Raw genomic sequence first — 25,487 nt, 5'->3', positions numbered from 1 at the left:
AGGATAATCTAAAGATGCTTAATCAAACCCTAATAAAATTATTCCATTAATTTCATATATATATATATATATATTATTAATTTTAATTTCAAAAATATATAATAAATCATTTATTTATTTATTTACCATATAGAGGTGCTTCGATCCCTTTTTAAAATTATTTTATTTTTTTAATACTTAGATTAATTTTTTTTATTTTTAATTAGTATGTTTTATATTTAAAAATATCGAAACTATATCGACATGGCATAATACGGTAGGGAAATCATATTGTTTCGGTCATAAACCGAAACTCTGACACATATTGACATTTTAAATCATGATGTACATAGCATCTTAAATGCTCCTCTCGGAGTTTTCTCATACTAGACGCAACTTCAACTTTTGTTTTAATATTATCATTTCTTATCCCGTCTATTCTCGTATATCTGCTTATCTACCTTAATATCCTCATTGTTATGACTCTAATCTTTTGCTCATGCTTGATTAATAGCCTAATTTTCAACTCCATATAAACTAGATCTAATTGCCTTTTTTAAAATTTTCTAAGTCTTAGAGGTACTTTACTATCATAAAAAACACAAAACACCCTACTCCATTTCAGCTATCTTGCTTGTATCATATATAAAACATTTCTGTCAACCCCTTCATTTTTTTGCAAAAATGATCCTTAATACTTAAACGATTCTTGATATTTAAAGCTCTTAGTTACGGGTAATTCGTCATCTGCCTTGCTACGTCTAGTACTACTAACTTAAATTTCATATATATATTTTTTTACTTTACTAAGTCTAAAACCAAGCTTAGCATTTACTCTTTCACGTGTCACATTGATAAAATAAATGTCATATGCAAACAATATGCACCATGGTAACGTGTCTTGGGTGTGTCTTGTGAAGTTATTCATGATTAATGTAAAAATATATGAGAGCTAATCCTTGATGTAACCTCATTTTTATTAGAAACACTTCTTTTAATCTGTCTAGAGTTTTTGTTCTTGTCATTACATCCTTGTACATATCCTTAGTTATTTTAATATATGTTAAGCTGACCCTCTACGTCATGTGTAACTTTTGCTTCTTTTCTCAATACTTATGAATCAGAGAAGAAGTAATACCTACACTTTTGTCTCTAATATGAGACAATAATAAGTATAGCTATCACTTAATGCAGTAGCAAATTACAATATTTGTTAATTCTAGAAACCAAAAACAATAAAATTTTGAATTATATTATGCTGGATGAAATTAGAAAAATAAAAGATAAAAATTTTCTTTTCTTTTCTCATTGCAATTTAGTAAATATCCCACTCCTAAAGTTGAGGGTCTTCTCTTTCTTTCATTTCAAGTAGCTTTTGTTGTAAGGAATGTTGATAACATCTAGAAACTAATAATTCTATGTATAAGAGACCAATTTGACCTTTGTAATGGTGTTTTGTTATTATATGTCAAACTTTTATGCATTCAGTTTTACATTACTCTAGAGACTCACGCCCACATCAAGTTACCATTTATCTGAGGTGTGATCCGAATTGATTTAGAACCTCTATTCTATAAAATCAGTTGGCATGAGTGTATGCCACATTGTATGTTATCTTAAATTGACACATTCAATTTGGCTTCTATGTTTTGACATTTTTTCCCCATCCATTCACAGGTATGCCACTGCAAGTGCACGCTCTGATGGCATGCTTTTGCTATGTGGGGGGAGAGATTCTTCTGGAATGGTGTGAACTGTTCTTATATGTCATTTTTCTTTGAATCTACAGTTCTAATGTTCTGCACTTTTTTGAATAATTTGATTAGGTTAACTTACTGAGATTGCCTGGTTAATATTTGAGTTGATCAGATGCTTTCTCTTAAAGATGTCGTGAAGCTCATCATCTTGGTTGATTTACTATTGGCGTGTAACAATTTTTATGCTACTGAATTATCACCGACTAAAGGAAGTTTTATTTTGTAGCTTCTTAGAGCAGTGTTAAAGTCATGCTAACGTTTATTAATTTTGAAAGATCAAAGGATCTTTTCATAAATTTGATGAAAAATACCAAGAAATGAAGATGCAATTAGAAGGGATGTCAGTCCTAGAATTATTGATGGACATTGGCTCAATGGAGTCAGTTATGTATATTAGCTCAGGAACTCGGTGGACAGAAATTCTTTTTCCATATTCACAGGTGCAGTACAAAATTACTGTCCTTGGTTCCAATATAAACCCCAAACAAAGTTGGCAGGAAAGTGAAGATGCATCTCTTATAATAAAATCTTGAACTGCAGTATGACAATAGTGAGCTCTTGTTCTTTTATAAGATTGTTTATTTGTGACATGGGTGTCAAGGGTTTGATCACCAAGAACATGGCAGACATCTCATTCAGATTCTCCGCTGATCAAGCGCTTGCTATACATACATGATCTCATCCTGGAGGCGTCAGGTCACCTGAGGCTACTAGACAAAGATTGACAGTGTGATTTTTATAGGAGGGAGGAGTAGCTCGGGCTTATGACTTATTTAGATGCCCTAGTCCCAGGGTGCCATGGGTCCAAATAGTGTGAAAGTCTTACGTTCAGCCAAGTCATGCGACTACCTTCTAGGTGTTGGCACAACGGAGGCTTCCCAACACAGATTGACATGATTATTTGGAGGATCGACAATACACCTTTTGCGGGCATGTGCCGGAGACACAGGGGCATGTCTGCCTATTGTAGACCTATGGAGGAGGATTCGAGGCTGATTTCATATGCACCTAGAGATGTCCACCTATCGAAGGACGATTCGTGTCTTTGGACAACATTATCGTGGGAGTAGGGTTGTGACAAAGGCTCAGTATTATGCCTTGTCATCATTGATACGTTATGTATGGAGGGCCCAAAATCATAATTTTTTTGGAGAGGAATAGTTAGATGTGGAGAGAATATTAAGGAGCGTGCAAATACATGTATACATGTGTTTAGGCATCTATTCAGATATGATACTTCATCAGACATGAATTGATCCTAAAACCTCTTTTTGTACACTTTGGATATTGATATATCACCACTTTTACTTATCCCAAAAAAAAAAAAAAAAACAGAGCAACCTATTTGCTTGCAATAAAGGGATGATTTCCCATGGTTTTTTCCCCTCATAATACCGTTATTGATGGCAACTTCATACACCAAGTCATCCTTTTTGGTGGACTTATGTCATTCTTTTGAGTGTTACTATGACCTAATGTGCTCCAGAGATAATAGTTAAAGAGTAAAGACCTTTATTGAAAACTCTGGCAATTTTTGTTTGGAGCTTATTTTTGTTCATTCTGATAGTAAAGTAGTTATTTATGTTGCTAGTACTGTTTCATGACCAAGCAGATTGAGGAGGATTGTTAATTTGAAATTCTTTTATAAAGATTGTGATTCCTCATATCTTCACCAAGCATCAATTTGCAAACAATTTCACTAAAGCCTTTGAAAGATTCCCATTTTCAAAGTTGTGTAACAAATTGGCATGAGCTGGTGTACTGCATTAGCTTTCTATTCATACTGTAATGTATTGTACTGGGCGGTACAGTCGAAGCCTTGTTCTGAAAAATTATCAAAACTCGAAACTACTCGCTTATTATTGTATCAATAATGCCAATGAGTATACTATCATACTACATTCAACACCCTTTGGCATGCTACAAAATGCGTTAAGTTAATGGATGTTGTTATTATTTTAGCTTTTGTTCATGCAATATAATGTCTAAATTGTGTGAAATCTGTATGAGAGTTAGGAATATAGATGTATTTTTTTCTTATTTTTTTTCATCTCTTTCCTTCTCCCCATCCAATTTTTCATTAGCACCATACATTGAAACATCGATATGGCACCCAAAACAATATCATATTCCAGTAAAGTCGGACACTTCAGCATGAATTGAGATTTTGTAACTTGAGCTAAACATGTATTTATTGCTTTGATTTCACATTGGTTTGTTCTTTAAGTGATATATGTTCTTTTGTCTGCTTTTCAAACTTGGTTTCTGTTGCTAAGTACCTACAAGCAACAAGACAGTCAAAGGATTACTTTACAGAGAATGCTGCTTAAGAAACCTGCTAAATTCTTTTGCAGCCTCTATCTGATGCTTATGGACTGCTTATGCATACAAATGGTAAATGGGAGTGGACCCTTGCTCCTGGTGTGTCACCATCTCCAAGATATCAGCATGCAGCAGTAAGTGATTCAAGTCAATAGCTATTCCCTTTATTTTTCTTGAATTAATTATTTTATCATAGACAAAGAACCTCCTTCATGCCTAGAAATAAAAGCCTTTGGAAATCTCCAAATTTATGAAATAAAATATCCTACTACTGGCAATTTGGAGGTTGATCCCTTTCAAGTGATCAACTATTTACCCTTAACCTTTTTCTAGTTCTCCATCTTGATTGGATTTGGGTTTCCATCTACTTGGTATTATGGATCTTTTTGATTACTTTGATTTACCTTTGTTTCCCTTCCAACCATAGTTCAAAAAGGTAGGCAACCCCAGGATTAGTCGGCGTAAGCTAAATATCTGGTGTCAACTAAAAAAAATACAAATAAATAAAAATAAAAGGCAGGCCACCACGTAGCCAATTTCATCAAGGGGCTGGTTCACCTATTTGCAAGGTGTCCCTTATTAGGTGATTCTTTTTGAAAGTGGCTTAGGCAGACTACTTAGGCGGCCCGGTAATTCATATATTTAGTTTTGACAAGTCTCAAGAGAAAAAATAGGTAGTTTTTAATATGTAATCGATTCATTTGATATTAGTTATTTATATTTTGGAATTATAGTATGACAGTAATTATAAATTAGTTATGATATTTTCACCCTAGTAGGATAAGGCTTGGTGGTGGTTGTTGTTATATGATTTTTTTTTTTTCAATTTGAATCTGTGTTTGATTTATTGAATTTTATGCTACATTGGGATTTTTTATTTTCTTGGTTGAATGTGAAATGAAATATTTTGTTGTGATTTGTTTGTTGGTTTAGTGCTAAATTATCAACTATGAGCCGGTTGTTTATGATTGTAAATTCCTTTTGATTATTAAGGACACAATTTGTTATATATAAGTATTCGTAACTTTTAATATAATTCTCTTCTTTTAATATTGAATTCTTGGGTCCTGCTTATGCACGAGGTACTGGACTGACCAACTAGCACCTGTAACCACCTTTTAATACCTTGTTTCCAACATTGTTGTCATTTCCACTTCCACTACTGCTACATTAAGTCCATTGCTAGCTTGTGAAGTTATTGTCCCACCATAATCCAATAAATGATTCTATCTTTTGCACCTGTCATTTTTAAAGTTTTCTTATTGATTTATTTTTGTTATGACAATACAAAATAAATATTGTGCAAAACATGTGCATGATTCACTGCAAAGAAAAAAATGAGAAGGAATCTTAGCACATTCCTGTAGGTATCAACCAGATGCAAAGTGGGATACAAAATCTTGAACCTAGTTCAAGAAACTTAATTTGAGCAATTTCAAAACTCTTCAGAAAGCATCACTTAGGCATTAAAAGTAATAAAGAATCAACTAGACAACCTTAAGTACATAACTACAAGATACACCAAACCTAGAGGTGGCCTCACTCTGGAGTTATGAGGGCTCACCATCCTCAAGAATAAAAAAAATCATAGAAAAAAAATTCATCACACACCAGATAGTTCTAAAGTCGAACCTACCTCTGTGAACCTTGAAGGAGACGCCATCCAATAGTATAATTAACTCAAGTGATTCCATGAGCTTTTATCATGAGAGGTGTTTGTAGATGGAGTTCTCATCCTTTTATCAACCCATTACATTTGATAATGTGGATGGCGAGTTGGCCAGCATTCATCAAATCACGATAGTAATACTATAGTTGCTTTTTGCAACTGTTTAACCAAACTCATGACTTGACAAAAGTAGTTTTATCGAAGGGCTTGTTGCTCATATTCGATGGGACATTGAGATGTAAATCTTACATCATAATGGTTGTGCTATTCCATCTAGTGATAAGAAGACCGGGTTATGAGGGAGAACAAACAAGGTAGTGAGCACTCAATCACTGGAGGTGGTCCACCAGAACTCAATTATGTTTGAAGCATTGACAAAATTAGAGGACGAGATGTACAATAAAGAATAATTTCTATATGAACATACAAGAAATCCTCTATAGCCGTTGTGACACCAGTTCACAAAGTGAATTGAAGCATCCCTTTGAGCCTTTATTGTCTATATAACATTTTAGTCATCCGGTGCAATCACTATGGCACTCTTTTCTATACACCAAGTGATCATCCTTGTCCAACACATTCCATTCTAATGAGTGCATTGTTGAGTGCAACACCTTCCTCAATGCTAATACAGTCCACTCTAATGCGTGCATTGCCAGTGCAACACCTTCTTCAATGCTCACAGGTTTGTTGACTGCTAGAATAGGCTAGTGGTCGTCTAGATAAGAGATCTTATCCCAGTTGACGACCTTCAACATCACCTGTAGATCAATATTGCTCATCTTTGCTTAAGGAACAAATTTACTGTCACAATCTAGGGGTGTAATTCCACTTACCAATACATACCCTACTTCTTGACAACTTACCAAAGGTAATTGAGAGTTATAACAGTAGATAACTCAGGTTAAATTAGAGGTATCCAACAAATATATTTATTCCTATGATTTAAAATATCAATCCGTGTCGGAGATTCGCTGTATGACTAGGCGATATAGTTTCACTACCGTATCGTGTCATGTTGATATAGTTTTGGTATTTTTAAATATAAAATATATTAAATAAAAATGAAAAATTTAATCTAAATATTAAAAAAAATTAAAAATACAAAAAATAAAATAATTTTTTGTATTAAAAAGGGAAAAATACAAGATCACGGTGCCTTTATATATATATATTAAATTAATGAGATACTTTTATTAGGGTTTGATTAATTTTGTTTAGATTATACTAACAATTGATTGAAATTATTAACCTAAGTTTAATTATTAATCTAAGTTTTGCATCACACCCAATGCACTCCTGCACGCGACCCGAGCGTCCACGTGGCACCCCTGCCACTACTTGCGCGCCCAATGCACCCAATGCCCCCCGCTGTGACTAGCAGGAGTCTCCGCTGCTACCGTGGGTGTCCCCATCATGAACCCGTGCACTCACTCAGTGTTACCCAGTGACCTGTGGAGTCCTTGTGTGCTTGTGGGCATCCCCGTTGCGACCTCCATGACCCCACGGAGCTTGCCGCGGGATCGCAACGCCTCTGCGACCATGCAGCGGCTCGCGATGCCGGTGTTGGTAGGCGGGCGGAACGGTAAATTTCGCTTGTTTTGCCCGACATAGAATGAAATTTTAAACCATGTTCATTCCTTTTATTGTACAATAACAAAAACACAAATGAATTGAACGAAAAGTAAAACTAGTAAAATTATACCTGATTTTGAACTTCTCAAGGATCTTATAATGATTGAAATCAATCAAGGCTTTAACATCAATCCATACCGATAAAACTAGAGCCCGTAGAGGTTAAGAAAGCAGGGAATAAACACAAATTGCCAAGTAATAATGAAATTGGATTTTAATTTTAACAGTTCAAAAATCATATAAGTAATCATAAAGTTCTAAGTTGGAGATTTTATTTTAATATAAAGTCAGCTCTTATTTTTACGCCATTTAATTTTCACCATTTATTATTACTAATCATTTTATTTATAATTTCTGTTTATTATCACAAGTCATTTCAGTTATCATTATTTATTCTCCACAAGTAAATCCATTTAATTTTCATCATTTATTATTTTTAACTATCATCTTTTGTTCATCACTGGCATATCCGCTAAAATGGGAATCATTGGAGTTAGGTTATTATAATGATATGATATGTGGGCTAAATCCCTCACTAGTTATAAACAACAATATAACACTTGCATAGATAGATATTAGCTGTGAGCGACTCATGCTACCACGTGAATGTGGGTGGTTAGATACACTGGTACAACTAGGTTCAACCTCGGATTCACTTTTTAGTGTTCATTTTCACAATTTATAATAGTTGTTGTTTACCTAACAATTATTCTACTTTGGTTCACATTTTATTTAAGTTTGTTGTTCTTGAAATAACCCCTCTAAATTGCCCCATGATAACCCATATGTGAATAACAATATAAGAATATCATTTATTGAAGTATCAATAATCTAGTTCTTTGAGAACCAACCCATTACTAGTTTAGTGTTATTTTATTCTCCTTTTCAAATAGTTGTAGCACAATAAATATTCATTTGCATACTTAATTCACGCACAATGTTATAAGTTAATCTCAGATAAATTTACCCATCTCAAATATGTATTGAGGAAGATTCAAATCTTTACAATGTCAGTGTGCTGTGTGCTTCCCCTGCATGTGTATCTACAAACACACATGGATGAACAACTTAGGAAAGCTCAAAATAAACTAAACACAATAATAACACAATAATCAAAATTCAAGCTTAATGGATCCAGCCCTAGTCTAATTACCCTAAAACAATCCAAACATAGCTAATATGTGATATAAATATTAAATCCAAACATCTATTTCGGAGGCTAATGGATTTAGTCTTGATCCATTAATCCTCATTATACCTCAATTTTAAGGACAACTATCCTATTTGAAGGACCATTTTAAACAACTTCTTACCTAGCAATTCCCTTTAATTGATGAAACAGAGTAGATGCTTCAATGATGTGAAACATTTTGATCAATCAAACCTGAATAACACCTAATTATTAGTCCAAATTAGGCAATCATTTCCCAATACCAATAAGGAAATTACTATTTGAATCCTTATTACCTCCAAATTGACTGTTGATGTTTCCTTTTGGGAAGTGACAGCTCACGTTAGGGCAACGATGCTTCATGCAAGGGTCAAATGCTAGTGCTCAAGCACATTGGTGACATATGTAGCCAGGTTAGAACACTTGTGGGAAAAGGGTCCTCGATAGTGTGACTTGATATGCAAGGCTTACAAGTATCGATGTTGGTGCTAGGGTATGCAAACAGTGATGGTGTTGGGTCGTGCAAGTGTTGGTGTCAATGCTGTGGTGCACAGGTGACATCGACAGTCTGCAGCAACAAAGAAAAAATAGTGGGAAAGTTGCTGAAGGAGGCGAAGAGGGAATTGGGAGTAACGACTAGTCGATGATAGTGGTTGAGGGTGATTGGTGTGCACAGAGAAGGGATGTGAGGGCAACAATGTTACAAGAGGAGGAGAAGAGAAGGATCAGAAGGGATGATACATGGAGAGAGAAAGAGAGGGAATACAAATAATCTCTAACCTCCCAAAAATTCCACTAAACCAAAAAGTGATATAAATTTGGTTTAATTCTATGCTTGTCAAAATGAGTCCAAATCAAGCTTGGTATAGACCCATAGAATGCCGATTACCATGTCTTCTTGATGGGTTTCATCCAAACCTAATCTGCTTTTGACTCAAACCTCAAAACCTAAAATATTGGTTCCTTAAGCAATTGTCTAAATTTGAAAAAAGGTAATTTATGATGCAAAAATTTAAATAGGACAAAAAAATATCTAACATTTAACGCATGACATTGACCTATTCTCACTTTATTTGAATACATCTTGGTGCACCTACTTTCACTCAATGAACATGGCGCAAAATATTCTGTCCAAACTCTTTTATTAAAGTTTTCATGTCTCTGCAATGACTTGATGATGAGTCACTATATGTTGTGTTGCCATCAGTTGATTCAAATTAATTTTTTGCCGTTCCCATCTCTGCTCGATGAAGACTTTGGCGCAAGACTTATTTTTATCCACATTCAATTCAAAAGAAATTGGCATAATGGCATGCTCACCACTCAACGGACACTCAGTTTAAGATGCTCACATATTATTCCCTTGACCACAAAGAAGTCTTGGTGTGCTTACACCATCGTATGAAGATTCCACGAAAGATGCTTTCCTATCTTCATTCAGTCCTATAGAAGTCTCAGCATGTTTGCCTTCGTTTGATCAAGGCTCGATACAAGATGCAATCCAAAAGAAGTCTCGATTTGCTCACCCTCCTTAGATGAAGACTTGATTCATGATGCTTTCTTATTCCTAAGGAAGTTTTGGCATGCTCACCTTGACTATATGAATACTCAGTGCATGAAACTCAACAAAGGATGTTTGAGTTGCTTGCCTCCAATCAATGAAGATTCACCGCATGACATTCTGTTGTCAAAGAAAGTTTCAACATGCTTATCTCCACTTAGTGGAGCCTTAGTGCAAAACAGTCCCTTGTCAAAGAAAGTCTCGACATGCCCATCTTTGTCCACACAAGTCGCATTTCAGAGTCATTAACAAGATGGAATCTTATGCAAGCCATAACATAAAAAAAAAAAAAAAAAAAGATCAATGAAGTTTTAATTACTGTCCTTTTTTCCCGTTTAGACTAGGTTATGCAACTTAAATTCATCCTTTATTTGCTCTAGAATTTGTTCCTTTATTTTCTCTATGATTAGTATTTTTTGTGTAGACAAGGCCTCTTGAATGCCATAAATGAACACCCTTCTGAATCCTCATGTATCATTTATGAAATGAAATAGCCTAGCAATGAGGTCAATTCCTTTGAAGTAATCATTTCATTTCTCATTCATTTTCTCTAGTTTTTCATTTGATAGGACTTAGGTACCATCATGCTTTTACCATCTTCAAGTACTTTTGACACTCTTTCTCAGTTGGAGTGACTATGCAAGTTCTAGGTTTTTGTAGGGGCTCGATTGCATGTTACTGGTGGGGCTCTCAAGGGAGGACGAAATGTTGAAGGTGAAGCTTCCATTGCTGGTAAGAATTGATTACCTTATACCATAACTGGGAAATTGTTTTTTTTCCTAGACTCTTGAACTGGGCCTCTTGCTTGCAGTTCTGGACACTGCTGCTGGGGTGTGGTTGGACAGAAATGGAGTTGTCACATCTACTCGGACTCATAAGTCACCGACTGATAATGATGGTTCCTTAGAACTTCTACGCAGGTGTCGGCATGCATTGGCCTCTGTTGGGACTCAAGTATATGTTTTTGGTGGTCTAAAGGGAGGTAAACTGGAATCTATGGCCTTTGTGGCTTTAATTATTTATTGACTGTGCAACGAGTCATTTGTTCTGAATGATGGATGACTCAGTTTATAAGTGAATATGGTAGGTTGAATAGTCTGTCTTATTTAATTGGAGCATATAGGCTAGGGTCACATTTCTTTTCTTTTATGTAAAATTTTCCTCTTTCTTCCCTTTGTGATGACTATGATTTCTGTTATCATTTTTCATTACTGTCATTTGTTCCTAACCTTGATTTAATATTAAATTTTGCTCGTGAAGAACATAGCTCTTTTTTGATTATTTTTAGTAGTTCAATTTGTGCTATTAAAAAAAACTGAGCAAAAGGTTAGAGGTACTATGTTGCTAGTAGACTGTCATTGTACCTTTCTAATTTAACTGTCATAGCCTAATGTCTCTTGTAGGAATTCACATGGGAGGTTTCTCAGTTTGATCTAAACTAAAATGATCTTTTCTTGTACTGTGACCTTTATATGAACCTAGAGACTTAAATGGGAAAACCACATAATACTGGAGACCTATGTATAATTTCTTATATTGACAAAGAATATCTATAGGTAAAGGAGACTACTTGGAGGATCAACTCGACCCATTATATGATATTGGAGCTTTGTCTATCTATCCATCTTAATCTCTCAATCCCAATCTTGAGTTCAATCCTGAACCTTTCTGACACAAGCCACTGCCAACCTTCTCATCCCTGAACTTGCATAGTTAGTCCTCGTTAACACAACAACAACACTTTGTGACCAAGAGATCAACTATTCTACAAACTTCTCTCAATCACCCAAACTGAGCATTTCTGGTTCCCTCACATTGGATCTCTCTTTGAGAATGAGATCATCCACCATGACCTTGACAACCTCTAAGAATCTTATGCTCAATCTTTACCTCTTCCACTAGCGCTTGCATAATTCTTGCAATGATCCCCCTGCAGCCAACCACTAAGTGTCGGTGATTAGTCTTTCTGTCAGAGCTCCCACTAAGATTGTTCGCCATGACTTCGACTGTCTATATGGAGCCTTCAGCTTGATCCTTATTCCTTAGCCTTTGCCAATAAACTCGGAGCCCTATTGATATGTGAGATGCTAGATGCCAAAACTTCATAGGTGATGCCAAATGTCATAATTTCATGTGTGATACTGAAGTCGTATAGTTCCGGTCATGTATCGAAACTCTGGTACGACTCAAAATTTTAAACATTAGCTCAGTGCATTCGATGGATGAGTAACCAAATGAGAGATTTGGTGATAAAATTAAGCTACGAAGTTAAGCTCTAGTAGTGAGCTGTGAGAGTTAAGAGACTTGGTACTTCTGGGCGAGGATAGCTGTTAACTTAGGTGAGATTTGATCATTAGAATGATTTTAATAGGCTCCAGGTTAGTTCTTTTCATGAACTATTATTGTTAAAATGTTGGTATTATGCAAACTAAGCTAACAAAAGAACAAGTCTTACCTTGGCATCACAGGCAAATGACCTTATAAGTCCAAGCAAACACTTGTGTGAGTCTAGCTTGGTGAGGAACTACCCTTTTTAACGATAATCAGTTTCAGGATCAGTACTATCCTCTAAACCTTTAATCTTATGAGCAATTATGTTATCACCAAAAATACTCTACCCTACCGTGAAGCCATCCAAGCAACCGATCCCATAGAAACACTAGCAGTAGGCTTTGCCAAACCAAGTGATTATCAAAGAGCCACCTCTGCAGCTATCATTAAACAAAACAATACCCAAATTCAGCTTCTTGCCCAAATTGTTGAAAGTCTAGGAGACATTCAAACAAGCCTAAACAATATCCTCGAAAAATCTAAACATAAAACTTCCACGACAATACCTGAGGACTTAATCTCAAAATTACAAAACCTAACCCTTGGCAAAACTGAAAAACCTAAAGAGGTAGTGGGAAAACTAAGAGTCTTCCAAGACCCATATCAATTACTAAAACAAGAGCAGGCGAAGCTCACGTAATGGCGGAACAACAATTAGTAAGTCAAACCACAACTTCTGCCCCAACTCCTCTAGTTGAAGACCAAATACGAGAATACAGACAGAATCAACGGAGACTTCATAATACTCGAAGAGCTGCACAACGCATCGGCAGAAGAATAACGGGAAGAGCCCCTCTGGTATATACACTTGAGCAACAGTTGGATCCACAAGTTCAACTTCAAGCATCCATGAATGAATGGGCCTCAATAGTTCCGGCGGAAGTACTTTATCATTCCAGAAGAGACGATGAGCATCATCGGATCTATGTTCATAGATTAGAGGAACCGTTACTGGTGATCAATTCTAACCAGGTAGACCGAAACTTTATACAAGAAGAAAGTTTTCATCGACTTCAAAGAAGCCGGATGCAGTATATTCATATTGGAATTCTCCAAGTAAGAATACAAACGCTCCACCGACAAGAAGGTGTTCTGGCACTGGTTATTTTTAGAGCCAAACCAGTGGATGGGTGATCAAGCTATATTGGCTACCATGGAAGTTGACTTAACACAAGGAAGTCAAATGGTTTATGTTATACCTGATGATAAAATTACAACCGCATATTATCACCAAGATTACAGAATTTCAGGATGAAGACTTAATGACGAAGAAAGGCATGAGATCATGATTAGGAATTTTAAATTATGATCGAAATTATATTCCTAATCTTGGCAAATTACTAAGCCCCTTATATGCGAAGACCAGTCCGACAGGTGATAAACGGATGAATTTCCAAGATTGGGCCTTGGTTAAAAAAATAAAAGAAACAGTCAGAAACCTCCCTAACCTAGAGGTACCTCCCGAAGATTGCTTTATTATTCTTGAAACAGATATAGCCATTTGACATAAACCATTTGACTTCCTTGTGTTAACATAAACCATTTGACTTCCTTGTGTTAACATAAACCATTTGACTTCCTTGTGTTAAGCCAACTTCCATGGTAGTCAGTATAGCTTGATCACCCATCCACCGGTTTGCTCTGAAAATAACCAGTGCCAGAACACCTTCTTCTTGTCGGTGGAGCGTTTGTATTCTTATTTGGAGAATTCCAATATGAATATACTACATCCGGCTTCTTCGAAGTCGACGAAAACTTTCTTCTTGTATAAAATTTTGGTCTATCTAGTTAGAATTGATCACTAGTAACGGTTCTTCTGATCTTAGACTCGATGATGCTCATCGTCTCTTCTAGAATGATAAAGTACTTCTGCCGGAACTATTGAGGCCCATTCATTCATGGATGTTTGAAGTTGGACTTGTGGATCCAATTGTTGCTCAAGTGTATATACCAGAGGGGCTCTTCCCGTTATTCTTCTGTCGATGCGTTGTGCAGCTCTTTGAGTATTATGAAGCCTCCATTGATTCTTTCTGTATTCTCGTATTTGGTCTTCAACTAGAGGAGTTGGGGCAGAAGTTGTGGTCTGGCTTACTAATTGTTGTTCCGCCATTACTTCTTGAGCTTCGCCTGCTCTTGTTTTAGTAATTGATATGGGTCTTGGAAGACTCTTAGTTTTCCCACTACCTCTTTAGGTTTTTCAATTTTGCCAAGGGTTAGGTTTTGTAATTTTGAGATTAAGTTCTCAGGTATTGTTGTGGAAATTTTATGTTTAGAATTTTCGAGGATATTGTTTAGGCTTGTTTGAATGTCTCCTAGACTTTCAATAATTTGGGCAAGAAGCTGAATTTGGGTATTGTTTTGTTTAAGGATAGCTGATAATGCAGAGGTGGCTCCTTGATAATCACTTCGTTTGGCAAAGCCTACTGCTGGTGTTTCTATGGGATCGGTTGCTTGGATGGCTTCACGGTAGGTATTTTTGGTGATAACATAATTGCTCATAAGATTAAAGGTTTAGAGGGTAGTACTGATCCTGAAACTGATACGTCAAATGTTTTGATCCACAACCATTATTTTTAGAGGATAGTACCTAGGAGAATGATTTTAACTAAGGAGTTGACTCAGAGCGATCCACGATTGAATAAAATGTTTGTTTTTGCGATTGAATCAATTAAGCAGTCGATTGAGCTAGGGTCAGTTGATCCGACAAAGTAATACTGCAATGGTTAGATGAAATAAGGGCTACAATGCCTTCGTTGATTGATGATGGATTCCAATTGACTTAGGTTAAGTGTGGATCCAATCGACTGATTGGTGACAAATCAACTAAATAACAAGTGAAAAATAAAGGAAATTGAAGGTTATAAAAAGGGACTTAGGTGGTGGCTTGAAGTTCGTGAAAAATAATGATTGGTTAGATTCTAACTGAGCTTCTCCCTTGTATTTTTAGGTCGTCCTCTTCTAAGTGCTTGTAATTGGTCATGTTGTAAGATGTTTATCCACCTCTAGTAGTAGTTCACCACAAAGGAGAAAGATTGTGACTCATTGGGTGACTTACTAGTCATAAGTTGTGGAATAGGAACGAGGAACCATGTTTTATCCCTTTTTTTTTTGGGTAATCCCTTTAATCCAACTAATCCTGGAGGTGATCGACCGACCCATGAAAGTTTCAACCATCTTGGTAAATTGGGAAGCGCTCATGGAGGGCCCATCCAGATGGCCAACATTCTTAGGCCCACTTCTCACTAAAGAGAAATCCCTGCAGTGCGCTACAACTGAGACTTAAACCTTAGCTTATTTATTGGAGGGCATAACTATTGCACCATTGTTCGGGGGCAACCATGTTTCATCCTTGTGTGTGAGATTGATATGCTTTGAATTTGTATGAATTTATTTCTGCTGTATAATTTGTATTTGTGACCTTGCTAAACTATTATCAAGAGTATTATAATTCTTATTTGTAGGTACAATCAGTATTCACCCCTTGTAGTGTATCTGACCATCTCAACACACTAGTCCCAACATATTCTTTTCCTTTGAGACACAATAGCAATGTCCTTAGCATCAATTGTCTGGGCTTTTCTTTGTAGCGTGACTACATGCCTTGTGCACATCCTTTGATGATTTGAGCCTGGATCTATATTTATGTTACTAAAATCATTGCCCATAAAACTTTCCTTTCTATTGCTCTGTCTGTAACTAGTACACTTACATTGGAATTTGTTTGAATATCCCTACCAACTACCATATATAAACTAGTACATATGATTCCTTCAGATTTGTTTAAATATCATTGTTACCTACCATATCTAACCCAGCTCATGGGATGGATTTGGTAATATGCTCCTAATTGCCACAAAACACACATGTTGTAGTCTTACTAGCAATTATATGAATAACATTATCATAATTTGATGATACTGACTACCTTTGCCTGTGTAATCTCCAATCACTTTTATGGTATTTGATAATTTTTCCTTTTCTTAGAGTACCTCACATATTTTGCTTGTAAACAGAATTGATATTCTCGATAAGAGAAATTAGTACTTCCATTGAACTTCTAAATAGCTAGTCTTCTATACTTGTTGAAGTCCTTGCCAACCTCAAATACTCTCTCTGTTGACTGCTCTACCCCTTGTTAGGATGACAAATGCCCCTAATACCGTTGTATGAGGTTGGAGTCATTCTAGCACATTTCTAGTTCCTGTTAACCTCAAACACACTAATAGATCCAAACTTGGTACTTTTAGAACGAGGTATAATCTCCCTTCATAAATGCACATGATGAAGTGTTTGCCTTGATAAAGTATCACAAACACACAACGAGAGATAAGAACAATTTGTCGGAATTTGGTGTAAGCCTATGTCCATGGAGGGAATTTAACTCTTATATATTGAGAGAAAAACATAATGACATAGAGATATCGATGTCCAAGCTTTATATATAAGTGACACTCGATCCGCCAAAGACCTATGGAGAAAAATTGAAAAGCTCGCCTCTAGCATTCATTGGCACCAAAATTTTCCCAAGGAAAATTCTCTTCGTGCAACATGGTTTCTCATAACCTCCAAATGTTCCTCAGGTTTGCTAGGCTTTAAAATACTCCAGAGAGTGGATGGTTAGAAGAGAGTGGGTTCTGCCCTAATTGTTTCATCAGGACAACTAGAGAGGAAATGGGAAGACAGGGAAGAAGAGAAAAGAGAGGTGAGAGGCTGGAGAAAATGATGGTTAGAAGCAAGAGAAAGAAGATCCAGAGTAGATTAGTTCATAAAACAATACCTTGTCCAGTTCATTATCCGAGATGCCTTTGCATTTCAGAAAAAAGGATAAAAACCACCTACCAAAGCCTGTAAACAAAAGACATTACACTTATTATGCCATTACTTAAACAACTCTGTTACTTAATTTGATCCTATTGCATCATCTCTCTAATTATTTTACATCTGAATCTTTTTTCTGTTCTTTACTCTTTGCAAATTATGAACTTGCAACACACACCCCTTTTGCAGATGTTCTACTTGATGATTTTCTGGTTGCTGAAAATTCTACTTTTCAATCTGAAGTCAGTTCCTCAATGTCCAATTCTGGTAGTGTCCCTTCTGTAAATTACAAACCTAATCAAAATGTCAATTTGGATTCCCAGTTTGCTGAACAACCATTGAATAAGAAGCAAGATTCAGCTTCCTCTGCCAGGTTGAAGCTTTCTAGTTTGATGCTCATATTATTTGCTATGGTACTTAATGCATTTTATGAAACCAAGTGGATTTCTGAAAGATGATGAACAATATTTATTTTTATCAGTGTGGATCAGAAATCAATTGAAATGCTCACTCAGGCTTCTGCTGCTGAAGCTGAAGCTGTGAGCGCTGTCTGGCGGGCTGCAAGGGAAAATATCTCAGATGATGGAGATTCAGAGTTTCCTATCATTGATGAAACGTCAGGTGAAGATGATCTCTCAGATGTTCCCGACTCCCTTGAGCCAGGTGTACGGCTTCATCCTCGAGCGGTATACTTTCATCTTTACATTTTACCATTTTGTTTTTTTTTTTTAAAAGTGATCCTTATTCTAGCATTTCAGGTGGTGGTTGCTAAAGAGACTGTCGGCAACCTAGGAGGGCTTGTAAGGCAGCTTTCACTGGATCAGTTTGAGAATGAGAGTAGAAGAATGTACCCAACAAATGTTGAACAAACTTATCCAACAAAAAAGTTCTTGAACAGGCAGAAATCTCCTGAAGGCTTGCATAAGAAGGCAAGCATACAATTAGCTAATGTTTCAAGATTATAACATAAATGATATTGTTATATATTCTTCTGTTGTAGGTTATATCACATTTGCTCAGACCAAGAAATTGGAAGCCTCCTGCTAATAGAAGATTTTTCCTTGATTCCTATGAAGTTGGTGAACTTTGTCATGCCGCGGAACAGATTTTTAGGCAGGAACCAACAGTTTTGCAACTAAAAGCTCCAGTTAAAGTATTTGGTGATCTTCATGGTCAATTTGGTGATCTTATGAGATTATTTGATGAGTATGGCTCTCCCTCAACCGCCGGAGACATAACGTAAGACTCAGACATTGGTGTAATAAGCTTTTTTTAAAAAAAATCTTTTAAAAAAATTGGTGTAATTAAGGAATTGCAATGGCAATATTACAAGATAGGGATCCAACCCTGGGTTTTATGCAACCCTGGGTTTTATTGCAATGGCAATAATAAGCCTTTAGTATGCCTTTTTTAATATAAAAATGAAACTCTCTGATTCAGAATCTTAGACAGTATTTAGTTAACTTTCCGTTGTATTAAGTAGATTCAGGACAATATAAACCTGCAGAAAGGAATCCTAGAAGTCCGGCCATGCATTCTCAGGAAACTCTTAAGAGCATTCTAGACCAACATGGGTTAGGTATCAGACAAGCATTCTGCATCCTGGTATATTTGAGGTTCCAGCTCAGTATGATAACCAAACTTAGAATAAAGTAAGGATTTCAGCATGCTGATTTTGGTGTGCACCTACTGATTAGAGATACATTTCAAAAGGTGAAAGTCTGTCTGAGGATGGCTTAGGTGGCTAATCTGCTTTGGTGTGCCATCATCATCATTTCATCTAGGAACTTGTTGCTTTATTCTACATAATTGAATAAAGAAATATTTTACTTGTTTTTTGACAAAGTCAGTTCTACTATCCTACGAGTTCCAAGTACTTTCATATGCTTTACACTGGTTGTTTCATACAGCATACTCGGGAAAAACTTATTGATGCTATTAATCCTAGAGCTGGGAACTAGAATTAGTTGCACTTATCCTTATAGTATGGTGAATAAATATTTAACAATGTAAATGGATAGCTTGCATGTTTTTGTACAGTGTTAGTCTGCCCTTTCATAAAGAGTTGGCATTTCAGGTACATAGACTATCTATTTTTGGGGGATTATGTGGACAGGGGTCAGCATAGCTTGGAGACAATAACTCTACTACTTGCTCTGAAAGTAAGCTTTGTGCTATTCAATTACACGACAGTTTTCCCTCTATATATTGTGTTGTAAGTCAGATATCTTTTATACAGATAGAGAATCCAGAGAACATTCACCTGATCCGAGGAAACCACGAAGCAGCTGACATCAATGCCCTTTTTGGTTTTCGTCTTGAATGCATTGAGAGAATGGTAGGAAGACGGATTAGTATTTTTCTGGATTATGTATGAGATATTGCTCAGCAGAAAGTTTTGCAGGGGGAAAGTGACGGGATATGGGCATGGACACGCTTTAATCAACTTTTCAACTACCTTCCACTTGCAGCTCTCATAGAGAAGAAGATTATCTGTATGCATGGTGGTATTGGGAGGTCCATAAATTCTGTTGACCAAATAGAGAAGCTTGAAAGGCCTATTAACATGGATGTTGGATCTATTGTCTTAATGGATCTTCTTTGGTATTTGTAGTTCCTGTGCAATTGCAATGCATGACCTGTCATGCTTTTGTAACTTATGAGGTTATCATTCTTTTATCTTGAGTGTATCATTTGAACTTGCAGGTCTGATCCCACAGAGAACGATAGCATAGAGGGTTTGAGACCAAATGCAAGAGGACCTGGGCTTGTCACATTTGGGGTATATGGACGGATGCTAATCTTTGAAATACTTAATACTTTTCATTGGTGAACGGATTTTAGATACACTGGCCACCAATCCGGAGTAAATATATTGAATAGATTGCCGTGCATGATAAATTGTCCATACAGATACTTCATATTAGGAATTTTCCAACGTGAATACCTTGGTGATTGGAGTCTGTTGAGTTGTAGATACACTCTTGAAGAATATCTTTATTTATTGGCAGAGGCAGTTACTACTTATAGGAACTAGGAAGTGTTTTCGGATTTCAACTTCTTTGGTTTTCCAGTTTTGGCCTTCTATGTTATGTCTCCCTTGTTGGGTTTTTAGCTAGCCATGCTTTTCCTTTATCGTTTTGAGTATGAGTCAACAAAAGGTTATTAAATGTACTCATCCTGTGTAGTTATCTAGGCATATAGTGATATGCACTAATGTATTTCTGTGTCTTTGCATCCTTGTTCTTTTACCTGTTAAGAAAATTAATAGAGTGCTTGGTCTGTTGGCCAGGATTCTTTCTCATTTATGCTATTTGAATAAGTTTCTGATCTTGCAGCCTGACCGTGTCACTGAGTTTTGCAAAAGAAACAAGTTACAACTCATAATAAGAGCTCATGAATGTGTCATGGATGGCTTTGAAAGGTTTGCCCAAGGGCAACTAATCACCTTATTTTCAGCAACTAATTATTGCGGTAACATTACCTCAACTTTTTTGCTCCTGTGATTTTAGCAAATAAAAATGTCTTACCCACTGATACATGACCCGCATCAGGGACTGCTAACAATGCTGGGGCGATACTTGTAGTTGGTAGAGGGTTGGTTATTGTTCCAAAGCTGATTCATCCACTTCCGCCACCGCTTCAATCGCCAGAGTCTTCTCCTGAGCATGTCCTAGAGGACACGTGGATGCAGGTCCAAACTACCAGTATTATGTTAATATGCATCATTAACTAAGTGAACTTGGCTTAGATCTATTATCAATGGGACAACTATCTTGATTTGTGTTTCTTAGCTGTTCATTATGAAGCCAAATGTCAACTAAATGTGATGTGGTAACAAATCTGAAGAGACCAACACACTACTGCTTTAGTAATTATTGGTTAAGGCACCAGTTTATTATCAAGTCGTTCATGATTTAAGCCATTGTTATTATCCCTCACTATATGCTACATCTTGTTGATGCAAACAATTCCTTTGGATCGATTCTAACCCTTTTGAAATGGTGCCTTACGTAGGAACTTAACATTCAGAGGCCACCGACTCCAACTCGAGGCCGACCCCAATCAGCTAATGACCGGAGTTCTCTGGCTTACATTTAACTGCAGTTTGGTTGAAATTTCTTCCGTATCTATTAACGTATATTGTGCATTGTTACAGCGTACCATCTGTACATGATCTGTAAGCCATGAAGGTGATCCCGTGTTTATTTGTATGACTTTGTTCCAAATTCCACGAACAGGCTTTGGTGGAATTTACATCCCTTAAATTATAAAGCTTTGTGCAGGCGATGGAGATATAAAAATTGTCTCCATGCCCTCCTGATCTGTTCTTTCTTGCTCTTTCTGATTAACGATCATGCTTCTTTGGGAACTAAATTCTTCTTTCGATTATTTCTGATGACTGCCTGTAGTAACTTGTGATTAAAGTGATTCTTCTCATCTGCCGTCATTATTCTCAGGCTAGCTAGTAAATCCTGTGGAATATATATGAAGATCTCAATTAGCCATTTATTATTCACATTTTCCTTCAAAAGCGGATTCCTTTAATTTGCTGCTGTGTTGGCCAAGAAGAGATGCTACCAGGGGGGACAACAATATATGGGAAGGGAATGTGAATGTATCATCACCCACAAAGGGATCCTCTTTGTTTTTATTTACTATTATTTTAGATAAACAAAGGAGAAAAAGGACAATCACCATGCACTATTTGCACATATATTCCTTGAAAATTTTAGGATGATTAATTTCCCCACATATATTCCCTGACCACTCACCTGAATGGGGTGGGATGGAAAGGATAGGAGTTAAAGCGATGCGATTAACATGGACAATAAATATCATTCAAGGAGCAAGAAATTCTCATTCCAATTTTGTTTTACTTGGATTGTTGTGTCGTATTGTCACTTGCACTTTTGGATTTATTTTAATAGTCAGTGAAAATTTAGATGGACCGGAATTAGTCGGATTGTAAATTTTAGATACCTGAACTATTTATTAGGTTGCGGAGGAGTCCGTACGGACCAGTAACGGTACTTATCTTTAGAAATCAGTGATCAAGCACTGACCAATAAAGATTACAAAGCAACGGGGTGGTGGTCCTCATGAATCGATCTCAGGCAACGAAGTGCTGAAAATATGCCTCCTCCATGTTGCATCGAGTCAGAAACCGAGCACATTCTCCCTTTTCTTCCCTTTTATTTATTCTTCTTCTTCTTGTTTTTCTTCTTTCTTTCTTTGAGGTTCGATCGATTCCACTGCTCTTCTTCTCCTCATGGCAGCGGCTGAGCAGGTCCCTGAGCCACTTAACTATCAGGTTGCTGCTTCATCAGTCTTGCTCTTGATTATTCCCTTTGATGTATCGAGAACTAAATTCTGTTTGTTTGTGATGCCTCAGACTGTGGCTTTGAAGGTCTCGATCCATTGCGAAGGCTGCAAGAGGGAGGTGAAGAGGGTGCTGCATCACATCGAAGGTAGAAATTGGTTGTTCCTTTTTTGGTTTTCCTTGTTGAATTCTCTGAATTATGGTCTGAGATATGTTGAGTCGTGAGAGGTTTTCTCAGGGGTTTACAGGGTGAGCATCGACTTGCCGCAGCACAAGGTGGTGGTGACCTGCAACGTCCCGGCGGAGACGCTCATAAAGAAGCTGAACAAGACCGGGAAGCACGCGGAGCTCTGGCCAGAGCCGACGCCGCCAGAAGGCATCGCTGGAGCCGGCGCAGGTGGCAAGAAGAAAAGGAACAAGAAGAAGAAAAACAAAAACAAGAACAGCAGCAGTAACGCCCCCCCGGCGAACGAGCCACCGCCGCAGAAACCTGAGGGCGACCGAACCTCCTCCGACGAGGAAGATAACCCGAGCGAAGCTCCCGGAAAGACCGAGGCGACCGCTCCGCCGGCGCTGGAGAAGCAGGGCGGAGCGGAGCCAGCCGCAGCCAACGGCGGCGGGGGCGGCGGGGGCGGTGGGGGCGGTGGCCGGAAGAAAAAGGGGAAGAAGGGCGGACACAGCAACGGTGGCGGAGGTGGCGGAAATGAAGCTGAGACGGCCGTGCAGGTGGAGGGCGGAGGGTCTGTGAGCTCGCCGGCGGTTAATATTTATACTGGCAAATTGCCGACTTACGTGGTGAGCTATAGCTCAGTGCAGCCGGTCATGGGCCACGGCAGGGCGTACATCCATGACCCGTCGCCGGTGCAGCAGGGCAGCTACGTGTACTCGACGGCGTCGGCGGGATCTTATTACATATTCAGCGAAGAGAATGCCAACGCTTGCTATGTTATGTGATGACACAGAACAAAGCTCTTGTTTTAGTGTCATGGTTGTGGTAAAGCTTCAACTGCTACTTGTGTAGTTTTGAATGTCAATAAATGGGGATGCATGTTGGCAAAATCAGGATGATAGAATTGTAATACATGTTGGTAAAATCAGACAGTATATTAGCAAAATCTTTAATTTTTTTGTATCACAATCTATTTATTAGGGCTCTAAATCAAGTCAAGTTTACATGTGGTGTGCCCGAAGGATGTTCCATATATCTCTATAATGCATGATATTATACAATTTGGGTCTAGGCCCTCATGATTTTGCTTTTGAGCTCTCCCCAAAAGGTCTCATACCAATAGAGATATCATGCATCCTTTTAACCCCATGATCTTTACCAAATCTTTCCAATGTGAGACTTTGATTGAACCCAACAATCCTCTCCTCAAACGAAGGATCACAATTACTCTTATGCTTCTGACCTCTCCGCGAGCATCTGTTCACCCTGACCTGCTCTGGGTCTTCGCGCAAGCATCCGCACCTGATCACCTTGACCTACAGCGGGCCTCCTCGCGGGTATTCGGTCATCTTGATATGCTCCGGGCCTCCTTACGAGCATCCAATCACCCTGACCTTTCGCCTCCCCGCGAGCATCTGGTCATCCTGACATGCTCCAGGCCTCCCCGCAAGCATCCAGTTACCCTAACATGCTTCGGGGTCTCCCTACAAGCATTCGGTCATCCTGACCTCCTCCAGGCCTTCCCGTAAGTAGCTGGATCCGGTCAATTATGACCTACTTCAGGTCTATACGTGAGCATCTAGTCACCCTGACCTACTTGCCTCCCCGCAAGTATCCAATCACCCTGACCTGCTCCAAGCCTCCCCGCAAGCATTTGATCACCTTTGACTACTTCGGGTTCCCCGCGAACATACGATTACCCTGACCTACTCTGGGCCCACCCTCAACTTCGTTCAAGGCCGCGTCATATGACATCTGGCTTGGACCATGACTCTGATACTATTTGTCGTGTAAAAGGATGTCTATATATCTTCACAATGACATAATATTGTCCACTTTGGACCTAGACCCTCATGACTTTACTCTTGGGCTCTTCAAAAGGTCTTATGCCAAAGAAGATATCATACATCCTTTTAACCTCATGATTTTTATCAAATCTTTCTAATATAAAATTTTGATTGAACCTCAACAATATTATTAAGTCAAATCGAACCTAAAATTCACTATACTACTAAATTAGTTATTCAAGCTTCTTTTACTGTCTTTTAACTTTAACCTGGATAGTTAATTTCAGGTTATTTTATCATTTTAAGTATTTACATTTTAGAACTTGTACGGGTTGTTAGTGATCTTATTTGGTCAGTTTGGATGGTTAGTAAATTATAATCTTATGTGGTCATTTTAAGAACTTTTTATTTTATTTATAAGTTTATTTAGAATTTCTATAAAAGTTTTGTTGATGAACTTGAATTAAAAGCTTTGTTTATGGGCATTGTTCATAATTATTATTCATGAAATGTTCATAATCTCCATTCTCAAATAATAACTTAAATACATATGTATTTAAACTTATTTATTTAATTTAATGAGTTGTTCATCTAATTAACCTTGTGTACGTTGAAAGAATATTAGCAAGTTCTTATCAAATCTTATGCCAAACTCACTTATGAACATTTGATTTATTTATGTCATACTCATGGTACAACACCTTTGTCATTATGGTAAATGAAACTAAATTGTTAAAACAGAGGACATAACTAAGAAAATATCATGATAAAAGAAGATACATTTGGTGCCTAAGATATCATAGGTGTTAGGATGTATACTAAAAGCCTAATTTTTGATATAAACATTTATCTAGAAATAAGAATCACATTGGTCAAATGTCTACATTCATGATAAATGTAATTGTTCAATTAATTTATATTGTAGATAACATGGTGTGTGGTGTCACACACAGAAGATCATGTTA

The 25,487-nt window shown here is 37.3% G+C and overlaps 2 protein-coding genes across 2 annotated transcripts; both read left to right on the top strand.

The window, feature by feature from the left end:
• Positions 1-1,656: 1,656 nt before the first annotated feature.
• Positions 1,657-21,569, top strand: LOC122045453 (serine/threonine-protein phosphatase BSL1 homolog). The gene is made up of 15 exons (XM_042605679.1): positions 1,657-1,726; positions 4,091-4,192; positions 10,745-10,826; positions 10,906-11,076; positions 17,433-17,616; positions 17,725-17,929; positions 18,002-18,172; positions 18,244-18,482; positions 19,321-19,405; positions 19,483-19,581; positions 19,648-19,847; positions 19,950-20,025; positions 20,582-20,717; positions 20,798-20,937; positions 21,261-21,569. Exons 1-15 carry the CDS (start codon positions 1,688-1,690, stop codon positions 21,342-21,344), a joined length of 2,013 nt encoding a protein of 670 aa, XP_042461613.1. The 5' UTR covers positions 1,657-1,687; the 3' UTR covers positions 21,345-21,569.
• A 617-nt stretch (positions 21,570-22,186) lies between these two features.
• On the top strand, positions 22,187-23,754 carry LOC122045454 (heavy metal-associated isoprenylated plant protein 33-like). Its single transcript, XM_042605680.1, has 3 exons — positions 22,187-22,557; positions 22,639-22,714; positions 22,805-23,754. Exons 1-3 carry the CDS (start codon positions 22,516-22,518, stop codon positions 23,518-23,520), a joined length of 834 nt encoding a protein of 277 aa, XP_042461614.1. The 5' UTR covers positions 22,187-22,515; the 3' UTR covers positions 23,521-23,754.
• Positions 23,755-25,487: the final 1,733 nt, after the last annotated feature.

Source organism: Zingiber officinale, chromosome 2B, assembly GCF_018446385.1.
Source record: "Zingiber officinale cultivar Zhangliang chromosome 2B, Zo_v1.1, whole genome shotgun sequence".
Lineage (NCBI taxonomy): Eukaryota > Viridiplantae > Streptophyta > Magnoliopsida > Zingiberales > Zingiberaceae > Zingiber > Zingiber officinale.
This window is presented reverse-complemented; position numbering and strand designations above follow the sequence as displayed.

What these genes read in the sequence shown, in the direction of transcription:
- LOC122045453 (XM_042605679.1), top strand. Translation starts at nt 1,688, where the DNA reads ATGCTTTTGCTATGTGGGGGGAGAGATTCTTCTGGAATG. An exon ending in GATTCAGCTTCCTCTGCCAG is followed by an intron (nt 17,617 to 17,724) that starts GTTGAAGCTTTC and finishes TATTTTTATCAG; the next exon opens with TGTGGATCAGAAATCAATTG. An exon ending in TCAACCGCCGGAGACATAAC is followed by an intron (nt 18,483 to 19,320) that starts GTAAGACTCAGA and finishes TTGGCATTTCAG; the next exon opens with GTACATAGACTATCTATTTT.
- LOC122045454 (XM_042605680.1), top strand. Translation starts at nt 22,516, where the DNA reads ATGGCAGCGGCTGAGCAGGTCCCTGAGCCACTTAACTATCAG. An exon ending in CTGAGCCACTTAACTATCAG is followed by an intron (nt 22,558 to 22,638) that starts GTTGCTGCTTCA and finishes GTGATGCCTCAG; the next exon opens with ACTGTGGCTTTGAAGGTCTC. An exon ending in GGTGCTGCATCACATCGAAG is followed by an intron (nt 22,715 to 22,804) that starts GTAGAAATTGGT and finishes AGGTTTTCTCAG; the next exon opens with GGGTTTACAGGGTGAGCATC.